Source organism: Benincasa hispida, chromosome 11 (assembly GCF_027475165.1).
Source record: "Benincasa hispida cultivar pf3 chromosome 11, pf3_genome.v1.1, whole genome shotgun sequence".
Classification (NCBI taxonomy): Eukaryota; Viridiplantae; Streptophyta; class Magnoliopsida; order Cucurbitales; family Cucurbitaceae; genus Benincasa; species Benincasa hispida.
The window spans coordinates 55,730,272-55,749,479 of record NC_143488.1 but is presented as its reverse complement, the minus strand read 5'-3'; the positions used below and the strand labels follow the sequence as shown (position 1 = coordinate 55,749,479).

General features: G+C 37.4%; 1 protein-coding gene across 3 annotated transcripts in view; it reads left to right on the top strand.

Annotated features, from left to right (window-relative positions):
• LOC120090224 (ethanolamine-phosphate cytidylyltransferase) overlaps positions 1-19,208 on the top strand; it is a 55,253-nt gene that overhangs the window by 14,873 nt on the left and 21,172 nt on the right. Inside the window, exons 4-6 of one of the 3 annotated variants that reach the window (XR_016524616.1) lie at positions 7,627-7,698; positions 14,642-17,094; positions 17,266-17,621. Coding sequence is in view for 2 of the 3 variants with exons in the window: in XM_090307265.1 (XP_090163391.1) it covers positions 7,627-7,698; positions 14,642-15,028 (459 nt within the window). In the remaining variant the exon portion in view is untranslated. Of the gene's footprint in view, positions 1-7,626; positions 7,699-14,641; positions 17,622-19,208 lie in introns of those variants that run through there. The other 2 variants (XM_090307265.1, XM_039047774.2) reach the window with 2 other exon arrangements.

The window sequence follows — 19,208 nt, the reverse complement described above, 5'->3', positions numbered from 1 at the left end:
GGAGCTTCTAAAGGACAATATAAAAAGTATTTTTGATGATTTCTACCGAAATGGGAAGCTCAATTCTTGCATCAAAGAAAATTTTATTTGTTTAAGTCAGAAAAAATCAGAGGCAGTTTTAGTGAAATATTTCAGACCCATTAGCTTATCTACTATAATCTATAAGATTATAGCTAAAGTACTTGCAGAGAGGCTCAAGAAAGTAATGCCTAGCCTTATAAGTCAAACTCAAAGTGCTTTCATTGAAGGGAGACAAATCCTTGATCCGGTCTTAATAGCTATTGAGGTCGTAGTACACTACAGAATTAAGAAGAAGAAGGGTTGGATTTTAAAGCTTGATCTTGAAAAGGCTTTTGATAGAGTGGATTGGGATTTTCTTGAAAAATAACTTGGATTTTGGGCTGCATCACTAACCCAATGTTCTCCATCTTCATTAATGGAAGACCAAGAGGAAGGATTAAGGCTACAAGGGAATTAGGCAAGGGGACCCCCTATCCCCCTTCCTCTTCCTCTTGGTAAGTGACTTGCTTCGTGTTTTGGTTGATAGAATTCATGAAAAAGGGCTGTTTGAAGGCTTTGTGGTTGGAAAAAACAAGGTACATCTCTCTATTCTCCAGTTTGCTGATGACACTTTACTCTTTTGCAAGTATGATGATGACATGCTAGACAATCTCAAAAAATCTATTACTTTGTTTGAGTGGTGTTCGGGGCAGAAAGTTAATTGGGAAAAATCTGCCATTTGTGGGATAAATATTGAAGATTCTATGTTAAGGGCAGTGGCTTCAAGACTGTGTTGCCAATTAACACACCTACCTTTCATATATATAGGCCTTCCTCTTGGGGGCACCCAAAGAAATTATTGTTTTGGCAACCGGTCATTGATAAAGTTCACAAAAAACTTGACAAGTGGAGAAGATACAACTTATCAAGAGGGGGAAGAGCTACCTTATGCAACTCAGTCCTTGCCAACCTCCCAACTTACTATATGTCCTCCTTCTTGATGCCTAAAAAAGTGATTTCAACCATTGAAAAAATCATCAGAAACTTCTTTTGGGAAGGTTTTAAAGGGGGAAAGATAAATCATCTAGCAAAATGGGAGCTAGTTTCTAAGAATCAAGCTGATGGGGGACTCGGAATTGGAGGTTTAAAAGCTAAAAATATGGCCTTATTAGCCAAATGGGGTTGGAGATTCCTAAAAGAGCAACCTTCCCTTTGGAGCCAAGTTATTTTGAGTATACATGGTAGCAGTCTTTTTGGTTGGCATATTTCCAGCAAGGTTCATTGTAGTCTTCGAAGCCCTTGGATAAGTATTTCAAGATCTTGGTTGATTATTGAGAAGTTGGCAGTCTTTAAAGAAGGGAATGGAACCAGAATTGCATTTTGGCATGACCCTTGGCTGGACTCTTTTCAGTTAAAAGACAGATTTCCTTCCCTTTTCAGACTAACATTGCTTCCAAATGGTTCGTTATCACAATATTGGGACTATCACACCTCTTCTTGGACTCTAAACTTCAGAAGAGACCTAAAAGATGATGAGATTTTAGAGTTCCAAGCCTTACTAGCATTATTGGCTGAGGCAAAGAATATCCAATAAGGAAGACATTCGCATTTGGTCCCTTGAAAAACATGGCTCTTTTTTAGTAAAACCCCTGTTTAACCATCTTTCCGAGACCACCCCATTATCAACCAGCCTTCACAAGAGTCTATGGAAGTCTAACAGCCCTCGAAGGGTTAATATAACTGTTTGGATAATGCTATTTGGAACCCTAAATTGTTCATCGGTGCTGCAAAAAAAGCTGCCTTGTTTTTCTATTTCCCCCAATTGGTATGTCCTTTGTAAATCAGCCGAAGAAGACCTCCAACATTTATTTTTTGACTGCTGTTTTGCCTTCAGCTGCTGGATGAAATTCCTTAAGTGCTTCAACACTTCTTGGGTCTTTGATTTTTCCTTTAGATGCAATGTTCATCAGCTACTTTCAGGTCCTATTCCGAAGAAATACTCCAATTTACTATGTACTAATGGAGTAAAAGCAATGCTGGTTGAAATCTGGTTTGAAAGAAATAAAAGAATATTCAATGGGATTGAAACTCCTTGGTATAATTGCTTTGAGGCAGCAAAGCTCAATGCCTCGCTTTGGTGCTCCATTTCTAATTGCTTTGAAGCCTACTCCTTGCAAGACATAAGTTTAAATTGGCAATCTTTTTGTCAATTGGAAGATTAATCGAAGCATCAGAAATAGAGACAGCAGCTTCGCTTTCTTTAGTACTCTTATTTGTGTTAGCTTCTTGATGTAATTTAGATTTCTATAGCCTAGCTCTATATTTTGTTTGGTTGCAACATTCAAATTGTATTGCTTTATTAGACTACTCTTATTTTAGCCTTTGTTGACATTCTCAATTTATTGGATATGATGAGAGTGCTATGGGGGTGTCAATCTAGTTGAGATACTCAGGTGCACCTACTGATCCTTTGGTTTCCTGATTGATTTCCTTGTATTTGCCTTTATTATCAAAGTACTCATCTCTTGTACTAATTATATTGATTAATAAAGGCCGTTTCTTTTTCAAAAAAAAAAAAAAAAAAGGATGAATTCAATGGTAAAGGCATCTGGACCTGGTGATTTATTCTTTCCCAGTGCATTGATTGCACTTTTAATTTCTGGTGGACTAAATCTGGTCACCAATTGACTATTTTGCTCGATAGAAACTCTTGGCCAGTCCAAATTCAAGGGTATAGAGTGAGTACCCAAACATTTTGAGATTGGAATAATACCCGAAAATAATTTCTTCTATTTCTCTGAAGGACTTGGTTGGAATTCCTTGTTCATTAATTAGTTCTGAAATTAAACTCTCTCTTTTTGGCTGCAAGGAAATGGTGAAAAAAGGCTGTATTCTCATCTCCCAAATTTATCCACTTCAACTTGCTCTTTTGAATGAGATTTCTTTCCTCTGATTGATATAAAGTTATCAGGTCTGCCTTCAGAGAAATTCTAACTTCTTCTTCCACTGAGAAATCCTCATAACATTCAGCTTGTAGGTCTCTTCTTTTAATTTCTTATAATAAAGAATCTTCCTTAATTTTCTGGTTTTTCTCATAATCTGCTATCCATCTTTTTAGGGACTGTTTTAGTCCTCTTAGTCTGGCAGAGAAAATAAACCCAGCCCACCCTTGCTGTCCCACTACTTCCAAAGATCTTTCAATCACCCGACATCACTCCTTATTAATCAGCCAGCTATTACAAAATTTAAATGGAGATGGCCCCCATTCAAAAGCCCCAGCTTCAAACAAAAGGGGGAAGTGATATGAAATTATACGTACTTGCCTCGATACTCTCGAATCCACAAAGATCTCATCCCAATTATTAGAAATAAAGAATCTATCAATGAGAGATCTTGACACCACTTCACCTTCTCTTGACCATATATATCTACTATTGGACAGAGGAAGTTCAAACAAATTAGATTCACTGATGAAGTTGTTAAACTGTCTGGTTTCTCCTGTTGCTCTTCCCATTGGAAATCTCTCATGCCTTCGTCTGATGCAATTAAATTCCCCCAAGGCTCCATGGATCTTCACAACGTTCAACTAAGGAAGACAATTTAATCCAAAGTCTTTCTCTTTCTCTATAGATATTTGGACCGTACACGTTTGTTATCCAACACATTTTCTTACAAACTGTTTGACATTTTATAGTTAAAGAGAATTCAGCTTTATATACATCTGAAACTGATATTTTACCTTCATCCCCATTGTCAGAATGCCTCCTAACCTACCTAAAGCCCCCACAAAGGCCCACCCACGTCCTTTGAACTCCAGATGCTTTTTATGAATGGTAAATCAAATCTGTCTCTCTTTGTTTCTTGAATGAGTACAAGGTTCGGATTAATTCTTTCCAAGAATCTTTTAATTGCTAATCTTTTTGGTTTATTGCCAAGCCTCCTGATATTCCACAAGATGATCTTCATGTGACCCACATACTTCAAATGACTTTACTGGAGCAAACAACGTACAACCCCTGCTTATCCAAGGGTAATGTCACAGTCTACCAAAAATGCATGAGTGCAGTTCCTAAGGAATGTCTGTATTGTTGAGAGGGGAAGGAGTAGAATCTTCAACCTTTTCTAACCCTTGATCTTCTTCTTCTTGAAATAGAAGATCCAATGTCAAGTCAACTCCAACTAGATCTTCATTTGTCTTGTGTTCATCTTCATGATCTTCTTTCTCAAATTCCTCACTGCTCACACTTGCAACTGATTGTTCATCGAATTCTTGTGATAGACTTCTTGAAATGTAAGACTCATTGGTTGGCGTACCTTGCACGAGAGGAATATTTGGGACTGATGCTTTGTTAACTAAATGAACATAAGAATAACATTTAGAATTATTATTTACTAACCTTTCTGGATTGCTAAATGGGAGTTGAAGTCTAACACAACAATCCTCGAGAAGATCCAAGTTTGCGATAAAGGACCATGATTTGATATGAGATCTTCGCCTTCGTGCAAAGTGCTTGGGGAATGGCTTGATGATGCAAACACCTCTTGGTAATTGAGGGAGCTTCAAATTCTCGGCTTTCCAAGGACTTCTAAGTTGACGGGGAGGTTTTCAGGTTTGCAGAAATCTTTTGAAAGGATAAAGACTTTTCAACTTTAGCATCCAAATTGTTATTTAATGCAACATCGTCTTGAGAAGAGTGGGACCTCTAAACGTTTTGTGCTGAAGTAGTTTATACCTTCTTAGAGTTTTCGAGTACCAATGAAGGACGACCATTGAAAACCGGAACGCCTGCTTTTTTCTCTTTCCTCATTAAAAGTGATCTTTCACTTTCCTCTGATGAGTTTGCGCCAACCATTGATGAAGGATGCCTCTCTTCTGCATCGTCTGTAGGGGAGCCTTCTTTGGGAATGAATAAGGGTTTCTTGAGTACTCCAGTTTGGACTGAGTGGATATGAGGAAAGACCAATCTGGTTCCAAAACATCAGAAGCAATACCTTCATCCTTCATAACTTGATTCAGACGAACTAAATCTATTGGATTGGAAAAATTATTAACAATTAAATCAGCTTGAATTATTGTGGGAATATCCACACTCTATATCACCAAAATTCAAAAAGATATTGTCGCGAGTTTCATCCTTAATTTCTATGGTTACGGGCATGAAACCACATAGGTTTCTTCTAACTAGGATTTTTGCTTCAGCACAATTTGTGAGATTAAGAGCTTCAGCTGCTATGCATTCGAGACCTCCAAAGTAAGCTCCAATTACTTCAAACGTGCTTCTACACCAATAATCCAGTGGAAGATTTTTTATTGATATCCAGCCCCCAAATCCTTTCATAACTGAAGGTCTACCATGTCGTCTTATTCCATTTTTCAAAAAGTAAGTGGTAAGGACCAATTAACTGCCATTTACTCGGATCTTCAATCAGCTCTTCCAGATCTCCTTGGTCAACTTTGATTAAGGCTTTATCTGCAAACAGGGGATTGATAATGACACTAGAATGAAAGGTCTCTTTCAATACTTTTGCTATCTCCTTCCATTCATTGAACACAAAAAGCCTCGACATGATCCATAAGTTATTGAAATCCTCCTTGAAAACATCATAATTCTTCTGAACCCAAAAGGTCTTTTTGCTCTGTTTTACCATCTGCGGAACTGGGGACTACATCTGCTTGTTATTGCTCTTAATTGATGATTCTGGGGCAAAGAACTTGATACCTCCTTTTCCTTTTACCACGTCCGCGAAACTTGTTCCTTGTTTTCTTTGGGAATTTGGCTCTGGTATAACTTTGGTGGAATGAGCAAGGGCTGTTAAAGGCTCCTTTGATAATTGACGTACCTCCTCATGTTTTTTTAGAACTTTTAAGCATTTCAATGAATGAACGCCATCCTTTCTGCTTAGGACCTTCTGGAACATGAATACAAAAGCAACCTCCAGTATAAGGCCAGACAACAAATCTCAAAACCCAACCGGAAAAATCCATGAACTTGGATAGCCTTGTGATTCCATCACACTCTGCCATTGTTGAGGAAAGCAAGTTTACTCGGACTTAATTAAAGCTTTGAGGCTTGCTCCACAAACCAACTCAGTTGCGACCTTGAGAGGGGAAGAACCTTATGATCTTCCATATCCTCAATGAAGAATCGGTCAGATTTGAACCAAATACAAAAGAAATATCCATTCACTTTGCAACTTTCAACTTCCATGGAGTGGCACAAATAGGAGTAAATCTCCAGAGGAGGAAAATGATGGTAGGGGAGAGAGAGATATGCCGGAGAGTGGTTGGAAAGAAGAGGTAAGAAGGAGGAGAGGAGAAAGGAGAGAGCTTTTTATTATGGGCTGGTTTGCTTTTTAAAGGGGTGCAACACAAGGACTTCCCAAGTGGTCACCCAACTTAGTACTACTCTCGCCCAAGTCTCTTCATTGCAAATTGAAAACATCTTTTGTATTCCCTATGAATGGCCCCTTTTGGATATTTCATTCAATCAATGTAATTGTTTCTTATTTATTTATTTTTTTAAAAGAACTCTTATAAATAGGGAGATCCTCTCATGTATTTGACACATTTTTGATTGCTAATAAAGTTCTTGTTTGATTCTTGAACTGTCTTTAATCACTCATAGGCTACATCGGGGTGCCACAATTGAGAAACAATTAAACAAACTTTAGTAACCCTGTATGTGAAGTGCAGTGGAGTGAGATAACAAGGAATTAAGACTGAATAACCAACCCTAGGAAACACCCGAAATATAAGGACAGGCCTGAAATGGAGAGAAAACAAGGTCTTGAGTAAGCAAGCAGCAAGTAACTATCCTTCAATAGCTTAAAATTAAAATATTGTGTGCTATAGATGTACTTAAATGGGGCACATATATATATGCATTTTTGTGATTGTTTTGTTATCATTCGGTTTTTGTTAAAATCAATGAGGTCTGAAAGATTTTCCTTCATATTAATAAGGTTTCATTTATAGTTACAACAAAGTTGTCAGGATTTTAAGAAATCACTCCTAAGTGCTTAAGTAAGTTTTGGTTTCTACACAGAAGAAAAATATGGGCCTCATTGATTCTGATTTGTTTCAGTTCTATTACTTCAATCCTATATACCTTGTACAATCATGGGAAGAATTCTTTGTTTATTTGTTTCAATTTTTTAGCTCCCCTCTCCTTGCATGATTTTTTTGTTTGCAATATATTATAAAATCTCTCATCAAAAGGGTAAGATAAATATTACTGTAGAAATTTTCCTCTTGGTGCACTCTCTTCAAGCCTTTTGAAGACTTTGGCATTCAAGACCTTTGTTTAAATTGGCATGCATTTATTTTTCCACCTTAAATTTTGTATTTGCAATGTAATGACGCTGCATGGTATGCTTTGTTCCTTTTATTTTCCTTTGATGATGGAATGATTTTGTTCAATGGTGTATGGACAAGATGAGGATGCTAAGGGGATGTCAACCTAGTTGAGATTCCCTGGTGCATCTACTGATCCCCGGTTTTGCTTTTGCTCTTTGTATCTATATATTATAATTTGAGCATTAGTCTCATTTCATCAATCCAATGAAGAGACTGGTTTCCTTTTAAAGAAAAAAAAAATTACTGTATGCCCTTGCTTATGGTTGCAGGGTCCAGGACCAGATGCTCGCATCATTTATATTGATGGTGCATTTGATCTTTTCCATGCTGGACACGTGGAGGTAAATATTGATTCATATTTTGAATGTTCATGGATATTTGACTATTAGTAATTTCTTTTGCTTGGAATTCTTCCCCTTCTTATGAATGAAAATCTTTTTGGGTGGTTTTTGTTGTTTGGTTTTCTTCCCCTCCTTATGAATGAAAATCTTTTTGGGTGGTTTTTGTTTTTGGTTTAAATTACAAGTCTAGTCTCTAAAGTTTTAAAGTTGTGTCTAATAGATTCCTAAAGTTTTTAAATGTTTTTAATAGATTTTTGAATTTTCAATTGTGTCTAATATGTTTATGAAGTTTTAAAGTATCTAATTGATCCTTGATACATGAATTATTTTTCCCCCTTGGAAATTCACTTCCCTCAATGCCTCAGATGCCTAAATTAGAGAATCTCTAGTGTAAAATTAAGAGGAATTTTATTCAAATGCCAATTATCCCTTGCAAAACAGAGTAGCCGAGATTACAAAGGCTTACTCAAGAGCAACCTGCAACTTGCTGGACATGTTTTAAACTAACCCAAAGGCCCGTGCTAAACAAGCAGAAACGGAACAAGTTGGGTTTATGTAGCCAACTTCAAGTCTTCAATAACAGACAATACAAAAGACCCTCAACTTAATATATCAACTACATCAATCTCTTACTTATATAGTTTAGAATTAAGAGCCCCAAACAAGTGAGATTTTGTATACTGATTTTTTTGATAGGAACAACTTTCATTGAGAAAAAATGAAAGAATACACGGGCGAACAAAAAACTAAGTCCACAAATGGACATCCCTCTATAGGAAGGGACTCCAACTATGCAAAATAAGACCTATAGAATAGTTACAAAAGACCTTCAAAATTGAAGCCCACAACGAAACATGAAAATGAACAACGAACCAAACTTCACCAGGGTCTCTATCCACCCTTCTGAAAGTCATATTATTCCGCTCACCCACAAAGTCCGTAAAATCTCACACCCCATGGCGAGCTAAAGAAAGCGACCTTTCTGCCCACAAGGCAGATGGAGGAGGTCGATCATACCACCAATACCCCTCTAATAAGTGAACAAAGAGCCAAACGTTTGAAAAATAACTACCAAACAAACATTGCAAGCTCACAACGCTCAAGGATATGATCCAGATCTTCCTCTGCCTTCTGACAAAGAATACAACAAGATGAACTTTGTGGGGTCCCTATCCATCCCTCTAAAATTCCTATTATGTATACTGATTATGGAAGCCTAAATACACATGTCAGGTTGCAAATATAGAACATCTCAAGTTATCTCACCTTTAAATCTATATGGCCTATATTAAGAGTGAGATTTAATCGGGCATTTGAGTATCCATTGACTTAGATAAAATAAGTTGGGGCTTCTTTTGCTAGAAACTTGGCTCCATGTGATGTGGCCCTCATGATGATCGTTTTACTTTCACAATCGTTGTCGGCATGGTGGTTAGATGAAGGCAGTGTTTTCAAAGCGCAAGGCGCGCCTCAAGGCGAAAAGTCCCTTGATCGCCTCTAGACGAGAGGCAACAAAAAGGCGACGCCCGACCGAAGCGAAGTACAATGATTAAATAAATAAATATATAATATAGGTAGAAGAAGAACATAAGTTTATATACAAATGTCAAAGCCTCAAAGATTAATAATAGTAATCTAATAAATAAAAATGAATAAAACTCTAAAAATAAAAGTTCAAAACATGATCAAACGTCAAATTCAACACCATCCCAAGATCAAGAAGAATTGAAGAAGTTGAAGAACTGAAAAGTTTTTCCTTATTCTTGGAAGTCCCTCAGAAACTTACGATGAGAAGGAAGATTTAAAATTTCCAGAAAATAGCTAACGTAAATGAGGAGAATTGGAAGAGTCACACGTTTTCCTTTTTTTAATTTTTGCATGATCATAGACGGCTGTATAGTAGTAGGTTGCATGGCTATAGTGGGCTTTAGGTTGTAACATTGTATTATGTTAAGAAAAAAAAAGACACTAAATATCACCCAGGCACACGCCTTGGCCAAGGTGCAAGGCGCTGTAAGGCACCACTAGGCGAGCGCCTTATTGAAATTGCTCGCCCCAGCTACGTACTAGGCACACAGGCCCTTGGGCGCCTCGCCTCTCGCCTTAAGCGTGTGCTTGGGGTCGCCTAAAAAATAGTGGATGAAGGTAGAATTGTTTGGGGAAAAACACCTCTCATTGAAGTTATGGACAATTATGATTAGCTCCAACACTCGATTACCTTGATTGGAGTTTTTTCGTAACTCCCTCCCTTGGTAGTGCATGGTGTCTTATCTCCTTGGTCTTATTTTGTATGTTCCCTGTTAAACTATAATTGATTGACTGAAAAACTTAAGTTGATGGGTTATGGTAAACATAATTATATCAACATGTTAACACTCCCTCTCACTTGTGAGATTGAAAATTTGTAGAAGACTTAACAAGTAGAAATCAATATTTATTGGGGAGGAAATGACATTATAGGGGTTTGAACCTGCTTTGCTACCATGTTAAATAATTGATTGACCCAAAAGCTTAAATTAAATAATTGATTGACCAAAAAGCTTAAGTTGATGGGTGAAGGTAAATTAAATGTTAGATCAACACTCTAACACTCCCCAACATATAAAGAAATATTTCTAAAAGTAAGAAGTTTACATCAAGAACAAAGGTAAATGTGCTCTATTCTCCCCCCTTCTCTTTCATCTTTTCCTTCGATCAGTAGCTCCAATTACTGTTATATTCTTCTACACTCATTCCAACCATCGTATCCACCACACTTTCTCCTATTGTCTCAGATTCTGATCAGTCCTTATCATGCAAATGAAACGTTGTAAAGCGAATGGGTCCTTTTTTTGCATATGGCATGATTCTTCTATGTTTCTCGTGGAAGATATAGAAGTCAGCAAGCTTCTTCTTCTTTCCAAGTCTCACCTTAGTTTGTGGAAAGTATATCCGAATTGGTTTAGGGTTCTGTTCCATGCTTCTTTATGGGGAATGGTCGTGATGGCTCAGGTGTAACAAAGTTGTCAAAGTTCTGCGCATCCTTGAGATGGACCATGAGATGTGTAGTTTGACCAACTTTAGGGGGTCGATATTTTATTCATGTCCCTTCGGGAGATTCACTAACAAGGTTGGTATTCCTTTGCTGGAATGCTCATGGTGTTTCCGAAGACTTTTGAAGCATTAGTCAAGCCAATTAAATCGAGGAGGGAGCCAACATACTATGATTTGTTGAAACAAGGATCCAATTATCTAGATATTGTGAAGCAAAAGAATGCTTGAAAGAACCCTATTCTTCCAAGGAAGAAACAGGGTATGGATTCCGAAGCCAACTCTAGCCTGTTGCAAGCCTCTGTCCCGATAAATAGAGCAAGGATCGATTTTGGGTGCAAAATAACTCTGACGTTTTCAAAGAAGATTTGAACCATTTATGGATAGTTTCAAGACTATTTGAGTGCAATGACTTGTCAGAGATAGCTAAAATGTTAAAAGTTTACTTCCAAACCAATGTCATTGTCAACCATCTGTTTGCGGAAAACGCTTTAACAAAATTGGACCAAGGAGTTTTGGAGGATATGATTAAAGGACCAGGCAAATGGCAAATGTGGTTTGTTCCACCAGAAGTTTGAGAAATGGAATAAATTCATGCATAGTTGACTGTTATTTCTGAAAGGATATGGAGGTTGGATTTAAATAAAAAATCTCCCATTAGATTATTGGTGCAGGCAAAACGGTTGAAGCCATTGGAGCTTACTTTGGAGGTTTGGAAAATATAGCAACAGATTAATGTCTCTGTAGCTAAAATTCAAATCAAGAAAGAACTATGTGGATTTATGCCATCAACTATAGAGATTACGATGAGAAGTAGGGAAACATTTATTTGAATTTTAGAGACGTCGAGTTAATTGATCCTCCTAATAAGGTCAAAGGTGCATTATTCATTAAAGATTTTACTATTCCAATGGATATTGTTCACTTGAATCAAGTTATGCAGGATGAAGGATTGGATTTAATTCATTAAGTCTTGAGTTGGCTTTGCTTTTGCCATCTTGAAGTCCATCAAATTTTTCAAGAAGCCCATCTGTTTCCAACTTAAAGGGGGAAGTTCACGATGCAGAACTCATTAGAGGCTTGCCTTCCCCTGACTTTGGTTCCCCACGACCCTCGACTCTGGTTCCCCACCGTAGCTGAAGGAGAAGACAAACAAGAAAATAATGAGGTTTGATGTGAACACGGAGTCGAAATTACTATGGAGAGAGAATGTAGGTGGCAGTCTGACTTCAGGGCCACATGAATGTAGACGATCTAATGTTCCATTAATTGGTGCGAATCTAGATTTGCAAAATATGACCCTTGATATTCATTCGAAAGATACTCGAAGGGACTTTGACGCCAACAATGAAGTTGTTTCAGTTGCTTTACTATATGAGGATATTAGTTTCGTGCATGAAGATGCCTCGATTCCATTTGCATTCTCTTTCAATGAAGCTCAACTTTCAAAAGAAGAAGCTACAGATCCTCCATTAATGAAATGATAGTAAATGCTTGCAACAATTTTCTCTCTCCAGGAAATGCAATCGACAGTAGTTCTCATCAGATAATGGTCCAATCTCCAACAATTCATGCTGAAAAAGAATTGAAAATCCCCTCCCCACACGCTAAAATCCTATTGGACTCCAAGAAGCGTGCAAATTTGTTGAAGCTGTTCCCAGAACATTTTGCCAGAAAAAGAACTTCTTTTGTCAACTCTTGGTCTGCAATTGTGAACTCGGATTTGTTTGAGGAATGTTGTGTCAAGGTTCAAATCCCCGATATTATACCTGGAAGGTTAGCTAAATCAACTCCTCAATCTTGCTCCTTTCTTCATTCAAAGTTTAAAATTCCAAGCTCAAACGTGCAATTTGTGCGAGGTATTTCGAGCAACTTTCCAAGCACTTCCCACCCCAGAAAGAAAGATTCTGATGAAGAATCAATAGCAAGTGCTAGCAGTGATGATCTTGAAAGCTTTGAAACAGAGGAAGTCCAAGAAGAAGAAGAGATTGTTATAATATGTATTTATATTTTAATTATAATTAGTTGTCTTTCATTGTAATTTTATATCTCCTAGATTAGGGTTTCTTAGTTGCCTATATATATATATATGTATCTTCAGCCTGATTAATTGAATAATATCATTATTCTCTCTAAAACTATTGAGTACATAGTATCAAAGCAGTCTAGGGTTTAGAATTTTCGTTCAATGGCTCGTTAGGGTTTACGCTTCTCACAAGGTTACGGTTTGAGTTGATTTATCAAGTTTGAGTGGCCGTTTGTCTACACCATCCATCCCAGGAGAAGCGTCGTCGCTGTTTGATCAAGTCTGCTGTCGTCAGTCGCTAGAAACATCCACACGTGAAGCTCGCGCCACCACTCTAATTCTGCTTCGTTGCCACGCGCCAGCGCGTGGGAGCACATGGGACCACTTCTTGTCAGTTGGGTTCTTCTTGACTCATCTTTTCTGATTGTTCTTTGCATTTGGTTCCATTAAAATCTACTCAATTGTGAGTTATTCGGAAAAAATACCCTTTTTGTGCTTAGGGTTTGTTGGTGTTTTGTTCGATTTGGAGCTGTTTTGTTCTTTTGGTTCACCTTCGATTTCGATTCTGGTTTGTTCTTTCCACTCATGAGATCCACAAACTATTTATTAGCTCATAATGGATGAAGAGAAGAATATGGTAGTATCTAATGTAATTCCCCTAGCATCGAAGATAACTAAACACAAGTTAAATGGATTGGATTACTATGATTGGTGACAAGCGATTCAATTTTATTTAGTTAGTACAGATATGGATGATCATGTGATTGAGGAGCCACCAAAAGATGAAAAGGAAAAGGCTTGGCTTCGTGATGACACTTGACTTTATCTTCAAATTAAGAATTCTATTGAAAGTGAGGTGGTTGGTCAAGATCATTGTGATTTTGTGAAAGAACTCTTAGAATTTTTAGAATTTCTATACTCTAGAAAAGAACACGTTCATAGAATGTTTGATGTCTGTACAATTCTTTCGAGCTAAACAGAAAGCAAAATCTATTACAAGTTACTTTATGAGACTTACGAAGGCAGTTGCTGAACTTGCTTTACTATTGTCGTTTAGTCCCGATATCAAAGTTGAACAAGCTCAACAAGAAAAGATGGTGGTTATGATATTTTTTAATGGACTTTTACTTGAGTTTGAAATGCTAAAACATAGATTATTTTTTATTCTGGAAGTTCGTCATTAGAGGAAGCCTTCAGTTATGTTCTTCGTATTGAGAGTTCTCAATCCAGTTCGCCTGTTTCTCAATCTAACGGTGCTCTTATGAGTAAGAATAATAATAACTCCCGTGGTACTTTAGGGATGACTAACAATTTTCAGCAGCCTAGCTATGATAGTCGAAGATCAGATTCTCAGGAGATCGTCTGTCACTATTGTCGTAAGCCAGGACATATGAAACGTGATTTTCGAAAGTTGTTGTATAAGACTCAACGATCTCAACATGCTCAGATAGCTTCCACCAATGATATGGCTGAGAAGTCTGTTACCATCTCCGCTGACGACTTTGCTAATTTTCAAGTATTCCAGGAATCATTGCAGGCATTTTCTTCATCAAATCCTATTGCCATCGTTGCCGAGACAGGTAATACGAAATGTCTTCTTACATCATCTACCAAATAAGTCACAGACTTTGGTGCCACTGCTCATATGACAGGTAATTCTAACTTATTTTCTATGCCTTTGTCTCTTGTTTCATCTCTGTTTGTCACTTTGGTAGATGGATCAACTTCTTCTGTTCTTGGATCTGACACCATTTCTCTCACTCCAACACTTTCTTTGTCTTCTGTATTACATTTGCCTCAATTGTCTTTTAATTTAATTTCTATTAGCCAGCTTACTCGTGACCTTGATTGTTTTATCACGTTTTTCCTGGTTATTGCTTATTTCAGGATCGTATGACGAAGAAGATTATTGGTAGAGGACATGAGTTGGGGGGTATTTATATTTTTTACCATCAGATACCGAAAGTTGTGGCTTACTCTGGAGTTACATCCCCATTTGAAGTCCATTGTCGTTTGGGTCATCCATCGTTGTTCGTGTTGAAGAAACTTTATCCAGAATTTCATTCCTTATTGTCTTTGAATTGTGATTCGTGTCAGTTTTCTAAATTTCATCGTCTTAATTCTAGTCCTAGAGTTCACAAACGAGCTAGTGCTCCTTTTGAGTTAGTCCATTATGATATTTGGGGTCTTTGTCCAGTCGTGCCCCAAACAGGTATTCGTTACTTTGTTACTTTTGTTGATGATTATTCTCGTGTGACTTGGTGTTATACTTAATGAAAAATCGTTCAGAGTTATTGTTTCCTTTTTGTGCTTTTCATGCCGAGATTCGTAATCAATTTAATGTCTATCAAAACCTTGCGAACTGATAATGCTGGTGAATATTTCTCTCATGTACTTGGATCTTACTTATGTGGTCATAACATCATTCATCACTCCTCTTGCATAGACACTCCATCTCAAAATGGAGTTGTTGAAAGAAAGAATAGACACCTCCTCGAAACAGCTTGCTCCTTATCCTTTTAAATGCATGTTCCAAAGCAATTTTGGGCTGTGCTGCTTCTACTGCTTGCTTCTTGATTAATAGAATGCCCTCCTCTGTCCTCAATGGAGAGATTCCTTATCGTACTTTTTTCCACGAAATCTTTGTTTCCTGTTGCTTCTAAGATCTTTGGTTGTGTTTGTTTTGTTTGGGATATTCGTCCAAATCGTACCAAATTATATCCGAAATCTTTGAAATGCATTTTCTTAGGCTATCCACGTGTTTAAAAGGGTTATTGTTGTTATTGTTCTACTCTGAACAGGTTTCTTGTATCTTCTGATGTTACATTTTTTGAAAATATACCCTTTAGTCCATCATCGTTGAGTCAATGTCAGAGGGAGGATGGAGATTTTTTTTTATCTATGAGATTACATCTTCTACATCATCCTCTCCTCCACCGTCCTCTATGTGTCTTCCTTTTGACCCTCCAATTACTCGAGTCTACTCCAGGCGTCCTCCACAACCACCTTGAGACCCATGTCCTCCACCACTGGCTTCTTCGACATCTGATCTGGGACCAAGTGATGATTTTCCCATTGCTTTTTGAAAGGTAAACGCGATTGTACTTACTCTATTTCTTCATTTGTTTCGTATAACCAGTTTCTCCCACTTATTCCTTTATTACATCTCTTGATTTCACCTCTATCTCTAACTCTGTTAATGAAGTTTTATCTCATCCTGAGTGGCATAGTACAATGATTAAGGAGATGAATGCTTTGGATGATAATGGTACTTCGGATCTCGTTTCGCATCCGGCTAGAAAGAAGGCTTTTGGGTTTAAATGAGCATTCGCTATAAAGGTCAATCTCGAGGGAACAGTGGCTCGGTTGAAAGCTCGTCTTGTTGCCAAAGGTTATGCCTAATTCTATGGGATTGATTATTCTGATATATTTTCTCCTGTTGCTAAATCAACTTCCACTCGACTATTTACATCGATGGTTGCTACTCACAATTGGCCTTTGCATCAACTTGACATTAAGAATGCTTTTCTTCATGGTGATCTTCAAGAAGAAGTCTATATGGAGCAACCACTAAGTTTGTTGCTCAGATTTAGAATGACAAGGTGTGTCGCCTTCGAAAATTTTTGTATGGACTGGAACAAAGTACTCGTGCATGGTTTGGTAAGTTTAGTCAAGCACTCGAATGTTTTGGTATGAAGAAAAGTATGTCCGATCATTCTGTTTCCTATTGACGATCTGACAGTGACATTACTTTGCTTGTTGTATGTGTTGATGATATTGTTATCACTGGAAATGATGTATCACGTATGTCCTCTCTTAAGACATTTTTTCAGAGTCAATTTCATACCAAAGATTTGGGGCCATTAAAGTATTTCTTGGTATTGAAGTAATGAGAAGCAAGAAAGGTATTTACCTATCCCAACGAAAAAACGTACTTGATTTGTTGTTTGAGATAGGTAAACTAGGAGTCAAACCATGTAGCACTTCGATGATACCAAATTTGCAACTTCCTAAGGAAGGATAATTGTTTAAAGATCTTGAGAGATATAGAAAATTAGTTGGAAAGTTGAACTATTTAATAGTGAGACGACCTAACATTACTTATTCTGTGAGTATTGTGAGTCAGTTTATGTTTTCCCCGACTGTGAATCATTGGGCTGCAGTTGAACAAATCCTATATTATCTAAAAGTTGCACCTGGACGTGGGATCTTATATAAAGATCATGGTCATACAAGGGTTGAATGTTTTTCAGATGCTGATTGGGCTGGATCTCGAGAAGACAGGAGATCGACCTCTGGATATTGTGTTTTTGTAGGAGGAAACTTGGTGTCGTGGAAAAGTAAGAAACATAATGTACTTTCCCGTTTGAGTGCTGAGTCAGAATATAGAGCTATGACACAATTTGTGTGTGAAATAGTGTGGATACATCAACTTTTATCTAAGATGGCCTTCAGTGTTATTATGCCAGTTAAACTATGGTGTGATAATCAAGTTGTTCTCCATATTGCAGCCAACCCAGTATTTCATGAACGAACTAAACATATTGAAGTGGACTGTCATTTTATTCGTGAGAAAATACAAGAAGGGTTGATATCTACAGGATATGTGAAGACTGGAGAACAATTGTGAGATATCCTTGTTAAAGCAGGAAACAGAGTAAGAATAAGCTATTTAGGCAACAAGTTGGGCATGATTGACATATTTGCTCCAGCCTGAGGGGAAGTGTTATAATATGTATTTATATTGTAGTTATAATTAGTTGTCCTTTATTGTAATTTTATATCTCCTAGATTAGAGTTTTTTAGTTGCCTATATATATGTATTTTCAGCCTGATTAATTGAATAAGATCGTTATTCTCTCTAAAACTGTTGAGTATAGAGACAATAGATGATTTTGGCAAAGTTGTTTGCCATTTATTCCAGACACAGATAATTCAAGGATTTTATAATCTTTCACAATCTTCTGAAGGAAATATCCCAAGACAAGTTGCAACATCCCGATGGTAAAGAACTGACCCTTTAGGCAATGTTTTCAACAATCTTAGGATAATTTAGTAGTTTAATTGATACAAATTATAAGCCTCACATAATGTTTTTCAAATGAAATTTGAATAAGGTGTAAACTGATACACGAATGTTCAAGATTTAAACTGATGTGTCAAAGACCTTGTTGATTGGGATCAAAGGTTTTTTTTTCCCCTTAAAAGAAACAAAACTTTTTATTGATTTTTTTTTTTTTTTTTTTTTTTTTGTGGAGGTAAGTTCTTTCTGATATTTATGGAATTTCCCTTTTGGGTGGTCAACTAGCGAGCTTAAGAAGAGAAAGGAAATAGACCTGGCTGGATATTGCTAAAAATTACCTTTTCCGGCATAAGTTCCAAGATGAATTATGGAAGAATGTGCGCTTCTAGGAGGATGTTTAGGCCAATCAAATTCCATTGAAAGAGCGGTTTGTAATAATACTCCTTACAATGCTTGAAATTTGATTAAGCAAGAAAAACAAATATAACCAAAATGTAGTCTAACGATAGCGAAATGCAAAATAAGGTAAAATGTCGAAGATAATTTCCGGTGCGTTCGAGAGGCCTGGCTCCTCTCCCCTAAAGAACCAACAAGTTCTTAAACAAAATTCAAGATAATGTCTTCCACCCTAAAGCAAAACATATAACATCATTCCTTTCCCTTTGTTCAGCAGCGTGTGTTCCATCCAATCATTATCTAGGGCGAAATTCCCTTCTAGCCCCTCCTAGAGTATACCTCATGTATTGTAGGGCTAACCCCATGGAGAAGAAATGCCCTATCCTCAACGCGAAATTGGGGAAATTGATTGTTAATCATAGCATAAGATTTCTAGGTGACCTCTACTCTGGTTGCCTTTTCCACAAAATGGGGCATTCCCATTCCAATTCTTTCATTCCAATGTGTAGCTTTCAATTCCTTTGGTTCCCTTGCCCATTCTAGCTTGTCGGTTAACAAGGAAAGGTCCTGCTGCACTTATGCCCCTGCGCCCAGAGCCTTTTTCAACTGTGAAACGTGGAAGACAGGATGGATACGTGCGGATGAGGGCAGGTCAATCAAATAAGCCACTGTACCAGATTTGGCTAACACTTCAAAAGACCAAAAATTTTGGCGCCAATTTCTCATTTCTTCTGTGCCAAGGACTATTGCCGATATGGTCTTATTTTCAGATAAGCTACATCTTGGGCTTCTCTCCACAGAAACATTGCAAGTACGCTTCAAGGCATTTATGCACAACTTCAGATTGTCTCTGTTTAAGGATGGAACACAGTGCTCTGTTTCAGATGTGGGTTCCCTGCAGTCTAAAGAGATCTATCCATAAGTGGTAATGAAAATTTTGTTGCCATCACAAACAATAGACCTCGGAATCCCATGGAGTTGTACAACTTCACGTATAAACAGAGTGGCAATAGTTTTGGCCATGCAGGGATGAGT